The following is a 10,879-nucleotide window of genomic DNA, read 5'->3' as shown; positions in this document are numbered from 1 at the left end:
AATTTAAATTTCATATATCTGTATCCGTACATCGTAAGGACCCAGAGATTTTCAAAATGTTGTTGTACTGCAAAATTATTTAATGCATCCTACTATCCCTCTCTTTAATTTTCATGTGATGCTGTTGACTCTATATTCACCGTATGGGAAGGTACTACTCCTACTGTAATAAATAAATAAATTAAAAGAGACAGTGTAATTATTCACATTATGAATTAAAAACAATTTTTAACAGCAACCATGTATATACAGAGACCAGATGAGACCATGGTGTTAATATAATCATTCGTTGACCAGAATTGAGGGGCTAGCTTAATATTAAATTCCCACAGGGGGAATCAAGATTAGGGATTAATAAATCAAATCAAATCAAATCAAAGCTGTGGTTAAGTAGTAAAACTAAACTGCCACCTGTACATTAATCTGGCCATGCATACTTATTATGAACCCATTTTCTGCTCTGCTCTTGCTTTGCTTTGCATTTCTTTCCCAAACTGAAGAAGCTAAGCTTAGCGCGGCGCCATGGACGTGGCCATGGCGCTCGCCGTCCTCTTCTTCTGCCTCCTCCTCCTCTCCTCCGCCGCCATCACCTTCCTCCTCCTCCGTCACTGCCTCTCCGGGCTCCGGCGCCGCCACCGTGCTGCCGCCGCCGCCGACGTCGACGCCGAGGCCGCAGAAGGCGGGGCGGGAGCACGACAGCTGATGCCGCCGTGTTCTCCTCCTCCTCAGCAAGAGCTGCCGTTGTTGCGGCCGGCGGCGAAGTTGGTGCCGTCGACGAAGGAGGAGGGGGAGCCTTGGAAGCTGACGTGGCGGGAGGTGGAGGCGCTCACCGGCGGCTTCGACGAGGCGGCGGTGGTGGGGCGAGGTGGCTCCAGCACGGTCTACCTGGCAAGCAGCTGCAGGGTCGCCGTCGTCTCGCCGCCCGTGGCGGTGAAGGTGCACCGGTGGTGCGGCGGCGAGCGGTGGCTGCGCGCGTTCCGGCAGGAGCTCGACCTGCTCCGCCGCCTCCGCCACCCCCACATCGTCTCCCTCCTCGCCTACTCCGACGACCACGGTACACGTCACTCTCCTCTCTCCTACTACTCCAACTGCTTGAATTATGTGTGTTTTTTTTCCTTGCACAAATTATTGAAGCTTTGACTCTAAGCTTACGTTACCTCGTCTCGGTGTGGTTAAAAGTCTTAAAAGGGAACATCTTTTTTCTGTTCTTCACTTGCTTTACACTGCATCTGCATGCAACTCTGATGCTAGCTACTCCAGCTTGCTGCTTGCTATGTTCTTCACTTTCTTATTTATTTACTTTGCTTAATTTCTTTCTCCTCTTAAGATTTGTTATTAAGTTAGTTCAATATGAATACTACTAGTATGATGTTACATTTCACCTCACAAATTAAATTTCAAATCGACCGAATAAAACATGTGTAGAGAATGGCATGCGTACGTCGTACGGGGGGAAAACAATAAGAAGAAGAAATGGAGATTACCTCCTACCTACCGATCGATTAAGAACAAACGTCACTTCACTGTTGCCTATTTATGTCTAGTACGTTAACGAGTAACGACCTGTGTTATTTTCGTCCCATTTCGTCGTCCAAAACTTAACTCAACACGATCGCTTTCGATCGTATATATCATTTTAATCCTAATTCTAATTCAATTTTGATCCCCAGATGAATGAAATTGCAAATCCCCCCAAAAAAGAAAAAGAAATTGCAAATGATTTTATACTTCATCTAATTAACCTGCTACCCCTCCGTTTTATATTATAAATCATTTTGATTTTTCTTTGTTAAACTTATTTAAGTTTATATACAAAACATAAAACAAACTTGTTATCAAAATATATTTAATTTTATTTTAATAAAACTATTTTGGTATTATATGTATGTCAAAATGATTTATAATATTATACGTTTGTTACTAAGAGAGAGATTTTTTGTTAATTAAAGAGATTAATTAATTAAAAGAAATTTTATTACTGCGTGCAGAGGAGGGAGGTGCACTGGTCCTGGAGTACCTCTCCGGCGGCACCCTCGCCGACCGCCTCCACGGCGGCGCATCGCCGCCTCTGCCATGGCGCCACCGCATGCGCGTCGTCCACGACGTGGCCGGCGCGCTCGAGCACCTCCACGACGGCGCGCCTCCGGTGGTGCACGGCGACGTGTCGGCGTCCAACGTGCTCCTCGACGGCCGTGGCCTGGGCGCGCGGCTCTGCGACCTGGGCTCCGCCTGCGAGGGGTTCTCCGCCGCCGTCGCGCCCACCAGGGCGGCCGTCGGCTCGCCGGGCTACGTCGACCCCTTCTTCCTCCGCACCGGCATCGTCTCCAAGAAGTCCGACGTCTACAGCTTCGGCGTGCTTCTGCTCGAGGCCATCACCGGCTCGCCGGCCGCCGGGATACCCGGCCCGGATGGCGGCGCCGGCGGGGGCAACCTCACGGCGCGGTTGCTGCCGCGTGTCAGGACGGAGGGGGTGGACGGGCTCGCCGACCGCCGGCTGGGCGACGACTACGACGCGGCGGAGGCCGGCGACGTGGCGAGGATCGCCGTCGAGTGCCTGGCGGCGCAGCCGGGCCTCCGGCCGACGATGGCGCAGGTGCGCGCGGCCATCGCGGAGAAGGCGGCGACGTCCATCTCCATTGCTCATCACGACCTGCACGATGCCTCCGATTCCACATGATGGATATCGGATTGCAGTTTATTTTTATTTTGTAGATGATTTACTTAGTTATTTTTGTGTCTGTGTGTTTTATTATTGGCAAGGTAATTAATTAATTGTAGGAAACGATGAACACTGCTTAGGAAAGAACTGGAATCAATTGATTAGAGTGATGAAATACTGGAATGTAAATATTGATTTCTAAATTAAGAGTGCAGCTTGTGCATTTGGATGCTATGATCTTGGGTTTCAGGTGTGGAACTGACAAACAAAAACTAATCATACAGAGATGAGATGGGCTCAATGATTCAATCATGATGGTGCATGTCATTGGATGGATTGCATATGATTAGACACAGTAGTTGAAAGAATTTGAGGTACTAGAACAGAGGCTACCGCAATCAGAGTGATACACAGTAGCGAGCTCCGTTGCCTTTTGCTTTGTCTCAAGCACTGATGATTGGCAGGTCTGCAAACTTGCAAAGGTTTCTTGCTGGACCACAGCATGGAAGATATTGCCAATATGCAAGCTCATAAATGCAGAATGTATTCCCAATAGGTACAACAGTATGTCCAAAACAAAATTCCATTGTCTAAAAAATGGGGAACAAAATGGTTATCACACACTCCTGACTTTTCAACCAACAGGTAAAGGGTTTACAAGCTGCCAATTCTTCTATGTTAGTTCTATGGATTAAAGACCAACCAGAGGTTGTAAGAACACAGATCATACTGATGAGTTACAACTCTCATGTCCAATCAGACCAAATGATTTCTATTGATGTTTCTCTATATCACTGGGTGTTCTGCATGGAACCCTTCAAACACAAAGATAGAGGAACACAAATTCTGATGGCACTACATAAAAAAACCTGTGAAACATTCAAACTTTGGACAAGACTCTGAACACGATTCTAATGCCACTAAATAGAGCCACAGAAGCATTGATATGGTCTGAGCTGTGGACTGTTCATTTTCAGCATGTTACTAGCTCTCTGCAATTAGAGCCACGGAATCTACTGACTACTGACATAATACATTATTGTTCTCTGCAATTTTAGGCAAGCGCTGTTAGCACATACAAATCACATAAATTTAGCGTTCCCATCTGTGGTAAAGTTAACAGTGTTTTTAATCGTGCATTGACCGTAGAATATGAACTTCAATGTGAAACAATTACCAAAACACAAAATCATGGGCAGCCAAAACAGTTTATGGATTAAGGGATTTACAAGAGAGATGGTGTGTCAGCATTCGCTGTTTCCAAGCATGGAGTCACCATTATGGGTCACTTTGTCAATTTTGGTGTTGGCGACTGAGATCCTGCCTGCTCTTTGCTCTTTTCATTTTTGCTTTGAACCTCAATTTTAACATCAAAGTCTCCATCGTGTTGACAAAGTTGCCGACTGCCATTACCACCAGCAAGATCCCACAAACTACAACCTGGCAAGTGAAAAATGGCAGCGTTATAAATTATCAGTTGAGGACAATCAGCATCTCAAGGATGCTTTGGGATTGTTTAGCTTATAGCTTCATCAGCACATTACATTTTCTAAAAAGTTCTTTTTCCTTTCAAATATTACGGAAATGCATTTTATGCAGATGACTGAGCAAAAAGGCCAAACAGCAGTAGATTTGAGCAAGGAAGCAATCTAAGGCTGCATTCGTTTCTGCTGGTTGGAAACGTTCCCCTCCGGCACGGAAAACGGAGCAGTTCATTAGTACATGATTAATTAAGTACTCCCTCTAGTTTAATTTTAATTGACGTTTTGGACAAAGACACGGTCTACAAGATATATCTTTGACCTTATCTATTATATAATTAAAGGAATAGAAAAAGGAGCTTCCACGTTCGCTCTCATGGCTTAGAAATTCTCACATTAATCGGAGAAAAAGAAAAAGCAGAGTCCATATAGAAATACAATTTAGAAATAGCTGAAATTCGGAATTAAAAAATAAGGAATATTAGAAGAGGAGACTAGAGTCCATATAGAAATACAATTAGGAAATAACTGAAATTCGGAATTAAAAAATAAGGAATATTAGAAGAAGAGACTAGAGTCCATATAGAAATACAATTAGAAAATAACTGAAATTCGGAATTAAAAATAAGGAATATTAGAAGTAGAGTATAGAGTCCATATAGAAATACAATTAGGAAATAACTGAAATTCGGAATTAAAAACAAGAAATATTAGAAGTAGAGTATAGAGTCCATATAGAAATACAATTAGGAAATAATAGAAATTTGAAATTAAAAATAAGGAATATTAGAAGTAGAGTATAGAGTCCATATAGAAATACAATTAAGAAAAAAAATAGAAATTCGGAATTTAAAAAAGAAATACTAGAAGTAGAGTATAGAGTCCATATAGGAATTTAAAACTAACTAAAATTTGGAATAAACATAATAAAATTAAAAGTAGAGTCTAGAGTCTGTATAAAAAATACAATTTACAAATAACTAAAATTCGAAATTAAGAAAAATATGGGAAGAAGAGTTTAAGGTCAACATAAGAATACAATTTATTAGTAACTGAAATTCGAAATTAAAAATTGAAGAATATTGAAAGATGAGTTTAGAGTCCACATAGAAATACAATTAGAAATAATAAAAATTCAGAAATAAAAATAAATAATATTGAAAAAAAAGCATAGTCTATATAGAAATACAATTTACAAAAAGTTCGGAATTTAAAAAAGAAATATTAAAAGACGAGTCTAGAGTCCATATAGGAATATATATAATTTACAAATAACTAAAATTTGATATTAATAACTAACACGTATATAAAATATAATATGAAAATTCAGAAATAAAAATAAATAATATTGAAAGAAGAGCATAGAGTCTATATAGAAATACAATTTACAGAAAATTCGGAATTAAAAAAAGGAAATATTAAAAGACGAGTCTAGAGTCCATATAGGAATATATATAATTTACAAATAACTAAAAATTGATATTAAAAATAATTAATAACTAACATGTATATAAAATATAATATGAATATTACACATATTGCAAAATTTAAAATTATGTTGTCATTTTAATATATTTGAATAATATAATGAGAAAACATATATGCTATTATATGATAGAAAATATAATGATGCTAGCCGCGCAATCTGCGCGGGCCACCATGCTAGTTTTTCTATTATAATATATACAATAAATAAATGCATGTTTACTTTTATTATAGTGCTTTGAAAGACAAATTTATATATATTGTTCTAGTTTCTTTAAACTAAATATTTTTAAAGTTATTGATGGTCAAAGTTATAAAAGTTTGACCTCAACATTGTTCAAAACGTCAATTAATATAGAACCGGAGGGAGTATTAGCTAAAAAAACGTGAAAAATGGATTAATTTGTTTTTTAAAGCAACTTTCCTATAGAATTTTTTTTGTAAAAAAACACAGTTTAATAGTTTGAAGAGCGTGCACGCGGAAAATAAGGGGAATTGGGAACTCTAAGAAACAAACTCAGCCTAAGTCTCATGAAGATCTGATTAACTATCAACTGCAAACATTACATAGTTGATAATTCTTGCCTGCCATTCCGATGCAAGCCCGTGCAAAGCCGTCTTAAGAAGTAATACTCCAACATATCCTTCGAAAACCTGACAACACATAGCATCCAAGATTAAGCGCATTAGTGCAGAATATGGAAGATATATATAATGGTTAATTAATCATCTTTGTGCTAACATCCAGAAATCGGAAGCAAACTTCATCAAGGAAAAGAAACAAGTGACTAAAATATCAAGAACCAACAACGTGAGACAACATATTCTGGGTGGGGGGCTACAATTACTAACAACTTGGATCTGCCATGCTTTCAGCTCACAAGACACATTTACACATACCTGTAATGTGAAAAGGACCGGGTAAAGTAGCAAGAGCTGCCCTTCCACACCAGCTGTTTCTCCAGCAACAACATCCATTCTTTTAGCCTGCATGCAATTAAATATGAAACAGAATAAATAACAACACCGATAAAACTTGAGAAAGGTACATAGATGATACAATATACAGCATCATTTCAACAGTCTATTGAGCTGTATGAACAACCATTGCCTATAAGACTTAGTTTGATTAAAAGACCAGAGCATCTTCTCTAAATTAGTTTCAGTGATATTCCGAACTCTTAGCTGATATGCAAATATCAACAAACATCAAGCAAATTAGTGCATTAAATTGCTTTTGATAAGCATCTGCATTGTATACATATCATTTGAAGATGATACTCATTTGAATCTTATTATTGGAACATGTTGTACACCTTCACTTGGCACTAAAAGAATATGTTGTTGAGTACTGTCTTGAAGCAAGACGTGAACCACAGAACCTTACCTTTCCTAGAGCTATCCGGGTGCGCAATCTTTGACGCTGGTACCTATTCTGTAGATGCATTGCAATTCCTTGCATGATTGCCCACCGCAGGAAAAGTTGTACCCCCCTCTGAAAAGAAAGCCATAGTGTCTGAGTTCAGCGTTCCAAAAATTTGAAGGTTTGATGACAAAGTGAGTGCTAGTTTTCTCTGAAAAATGATCATTTACCTGCTTGCTGGAACAATCAGGCTGTCCTTTTATCTCCCATGTAAGGCTAACGAGAGCCATTAGCATTGCTAAATAGTGGTGGTATATCCACCTGAAAAGATGATAATGCATTCTAAGAAAGGAATTGATTTTGCTAGATTAAGTGAACAAACGAAACATGGGTTTTACGAATATCATTAAAAGATGTTTTGATATAAGATCTTTCCCATACCAACAAATTATAAGTCGCATATAGTAAAAAAATCAAGCACTTTTGTCTGTCCGTGCATTAAAAATGGGTATTTGCCATAAAATTGTTGAGTGCTGCAGTTGACAGTTTCTGTAAGCAATGAAATTCAGACACATACCAAGGACGAATATCACTTCCATTTACAATCAACACATTCTCCCGCAGAGCAAAACTTGTGTAAAGGAATAGTAGCCAAGCCTGTTAAGTGGAACAAATAAACTTTAGATCGTTTCTGCTGGACAGCAAAGTCATACATAGAGAAAATATATTCAGGGTCAATCACTGCACGGCACTAAATACCTGGTACATCTGAACTGCCAAGGCTGGAAGGCATCCATCCCATATCCACCATCTAAGTAGGAGGAGAATGGATGGGAACAATAGAAACATATAGGCAGCCCTATCCTGCAAATAAATGAAACCATCAATACTGTCAGGCATGACATAAAAATTTATAGTAGCGAAAATTATACCAAGTATACTCTACCAGTTAAGCCACTATGTTCAATTTAGAAAGGACTGCTTGAATTCGACATGAAAAGGAACACTTACATAACCTTTCAACATGATTTCTAGAGTATTAGTCCAGAATTGCATGTTTCCCGTATTTACTAATTAAACCATATGACATACAAAACAGGTTCAAGGTTTTATCAGCATGCTGTCTGAGATTGAATACACACCATACTCGTTGACCTTGATAATCTGAAATTTACTTAGATTTTTGTAGAAAATGGTAGTAGTTCTCTTCAATAGTGATTCTTATCACAGATCAAAATTTAAAGAATACACCAATTGGAGTAATCATTGGAAATTTAGAATGCTTAAGTCATCAAAATAAAAGTAATAAAAAGTACAGATAGCTTTATTAAATTGGTCCAAGAAATCATATCCAAAGTAAATGCATAAGCTTTCTAAAAAAAAATTATCGAAGAAGCATCTAAAATCTACCCTGTAGTTGTTGTACTCGTCCTTCACTCTGAGCTTATCTTCTTTTCTCGCCACCCGCACATTTACAGGGCCAACAAAGGTCTTGAGGAACTTCCCTAAATTTCAAGGAGAAGTGAATTCCATAAATAACAGTTATATTTCCCCGAGACGGGCATGGGGGGTGAGATAAATCATAGCATACCATTCCGCTTGCTTGGGAGAAATGCAGCCACGTCACTATCTGAGATTGTTACCCTGGCACGCTCCAGTTCCTCCTCAACCTATATAGATAAATGGCAGAATGAGACAATTCTCACAGATGACACAACAGAAGTACAGAAGAAAACTATATATTAGAAAAGAGGTACAAAAGGTAAGTAGAAAATCTAAAAAGGAGTGCGATAAACTTGGACATGCGGACGGAGACTCTTATATCAATTTAGAAACAGGTCAAATTTTGTCACTTGTGCGTGCTAAAGAAATGCATGGGAGACAGTGGAGATTAAATCTAGATAGGTTGTAATAATTCTCTAGGTTGAGATTAAACCTTTTGGCTTAGCAACGACGGAGCAGTGGACAATGTTTCTCAATCCAGGTACTGAGCAACCTAGTGGATGCATTACAAATTTGCACAAGCATGAGGGAGAGCGAATATTCCAAGGATCTCTAAACGGAGCAGTAAAGGATGGGGACAGATTTCTGACGGAATCTATAGTTTGCCTAAACTGCCTCGAGATTTCAATACAAAAAACAACAATAATAATCGTTGGCCATGGCCAGCATCCAGCTCGATGCACACGCCTCAGATTCCTAACTTTGAAAACCAATAGGAAGCATGTAAATTGGAGACATCTCCAGGGAGATGGCGCAACAAATCCAGTGTTTGACGAGCACCAGATCGCGGGCGTGCAAACTTTACATCTCAATCCTCCAGGCGAAGGCGTGAAGCGCGTAAGCGTTCTGCTTTGCGAGATAATCACGAAACGAATCACGATCTAACGTACTAGCAGCTCGTAGGTTTCAATTCCAAGCCGCCGAAACCCGTACGAGGCGACGCGTGAGTGAGAGAGAGAGAGAGATCGAATTGGAAGCAAGCGCGGGGAGAGGAAGAGGAAGAGGGAGATGAGTAGAAGAGAAGAACGAGATGCAGTCACCTTGTCGAGCGTGGTGGGGGCGAGGGTGGAGAGGGAGGCCTGGAGGCGGCGGAGGTCGGCGTCGAGCGCCGTGGCGCGGCGGCGGAGCGCGTCCTCGTCGGCGGAGCGGCGGGCGACGAGGGACGCGGCGGCCTCGCGCAGCTCCCGCGCCGCCTCGGCCGCCGCCGCCGCCTGGGACTCGAGGGCGTCGCCGTCGGTCGCCATTGCCTTTTTGGGTTTCGCTCGCGGTGGAGACGAGCGGTGGTGGCGTGGTCGTCTTCTTTCTCTATTCTCTTGTAAAGAGAAGACAAGAAGCTCCCGTGAGGATGACGCGTGGGCCCATGTCTCCCTAATATCCTACTGACCAATGGGGCCCACAGAGATAAGCCACGGTAGCCTCTCTTTTTCGTGATTCTGTCATCACCTGCTATCTCAACATAAAACATTATTGTCCCCCATTATTTGTTTCAAATTATATATTTTCTAAAAAAATATTGATTGCTTAAATTCATTGATACGTCTTTTTCGTGATTCTGTCGTCATCTACCATCTCAAAATAAAACATTATTATTGCTGATTGTTTGTTTTAAGTCTTTAAAATTATATATTTTCTATAAAAAATTCTATCGATTGCTTAGATTTATTGATTTAAGCTATTTGTTAAGTTTATTTATTATAATAGTTAATTTATGTATATAATCGTGTAGATAATTTAGTATAAATAATCTGATCAAATGATCTGTTTCAAACTGCTCAATGAAAGGAAGAACAATATTACATAGTGTTAAATTGCTGGTAAATAGAGTACACTGCTGTCTCCACTACCACGGTTTGAGTAGTTAACTACCGCTGTCACCAATAATTAATCAGTAACTATCCTCGTCAGGGATTTAATTTCAACGGCTACATTATGCCTGCCTACAGGAAGAGTTGGACGTGCAACTAAATTGCTCTTCTTCTCAAAGCAGAAAAATACTAGTAAAAGCTTTATATTTACACGCGTGTGCTCGGCTCCTTAAATTCGATCGAAATTCCAAAGATAGAATATGGTCGTTTTAGTAGAGAACCATATAATTTTCAGAGATTTTCTGTGTACCACACAGCATGGATAAAGCTCTAATAATGCTAAGGATATCTTCATAAAAAAAATGAATGAAGCTGACAGGGTCTTTAAAAATGAGAAAGAACGCTGAGTAGTGCCGTGGTCTAGAGAGTGCGGCGGATCCTGTTCGTTTGTGGAGGCTGGTCTAAAGAGTGCAAATTATTTTCTTCTCAATTAAATATGTTTACCTCTTAATCTAATGACACAAGTAACTGAACTTATGCTGGGACGCTACAAAGACAGCTAGCTTAAAAATATACCAAATCC

At 39.9% G+C, this 10,879-nt stretch overlaps 2 protein-coding genes across 3 annotated transcripts; one reads left to right on the top strand and one right to left on the bottom strand.

Annotated features, from left to right (window-relative positions):
• Positions 1-468: 468 nt before the first annotated feature.
• Positions 469-2,893, top strand: LOC4328023 (salt tolerance receptor-like cytoplasmic kinase 1). Its single transcript, XM_015771606.3, has 2 exons — positions 469-1,054; positions 1,989-2,893. The coding sequence occupies exons 1-2, from the start codon at positions 523-525 to the stop codon at positions 2,675-2,677; spliced, it is 1,221 nt and encodes a 406-aa protein (XP_015627092.1). The 5' UTR covers positions 469-522; the 3' UTR covers positions 2,678-2,893.
• Positions 2,894-3,727: 834 nt separating this feature from the next.
• Positions 3,728-9,785, bottom strand: LOC4328022 (uncharacterized). Of its 2 annotated transcripts, none has more exons than XM_026023249.2 (10): positions 9,532-9,785; positions 8,580-8,658; positions 8,399-8,493; positions 7,748-7,852; positions 7,566-7,645; positions 7,219-7,309; positions 7,013-7,141; positions 6,526-6,612; positions 6,211-6,279; positions 3,728-4,099 (listed from the first exon to the last, which is right to left on the bottom strand). In XM_026023249.2, exons 1-10 carry the CDS (start codon positions 9,733-9,735, stop codon positions 3,953-3,955), a joined length of 1,086 nt encoding a protein of 361 aa, XP_025879034.1. In that variant the 5' UTR covers positions 9,736-9,785; the 3' UTR covers positions 3,728-3,952. The 2 variants fall into 2 exon arrangements, with proteins under 2 accessions (XP_025879034.1, XP_015627093.1); XM_015771607.3 differs by having other exon boundaries at positions 7,013-7,120.
• Positions 9,786-10,879: the final 1,094 nt, after the last annotated feature.

This window comes from Oryza sativa, chromosome 2 (genome assembly GCF_034140825.1).
Source record: "Oryza sativa Japonica Group chromosome 2, ASM3414082v1".
Taxonomy (NCBI): domain Eukaryota; kingdom Viridiplantae; phylum Streptophyta; class Magnoliopsida; order Poales; family Poaceae; genus Oryza; species Oryza sativa.
The sequence above is the reverse complement of the archived record's forward strand: the minus strand, read 5'-3'. Positions and strand labels throughout refer to the sequence as shown.

Coding starts and splice junctions, on each gene's coding strand:
- LOC4328023 (XM_015771606.3), top strand. CDS start 523: ATGGACGTGGCCATGGCGCTCGCCGTCCTCTTCTTCTGCCTCCTCCTC. Junction 1,055..1,988: donor CGCCTACTCCGACGACCACG/GTACACGTCACT, acceptor TACTGCGTGCAG/AGGAGGGAGGTGCACTGGTC.
- LOC4328022 (XM_026023249.2), bottom strand. CDS start 9,735: ATGGCGACCGACGGCGACGCCCTCGAGTCCCAGGCGGCGGCGGCGGCC. Junction 8,494..8,579: donor TCTCCCAAGCAAGCGGAATG/GTATGCTATGAT, acceptor CTTGAAATTTAG/GGAAGTTCCTCAAGACCTTT. Junction 7,853..8,398: donor ACGAGTACAACAACTACAGG/GTAGATTTTAGA, acceptor ATTTATTTGCAG/GATAGGGCTGCCTATATGTT.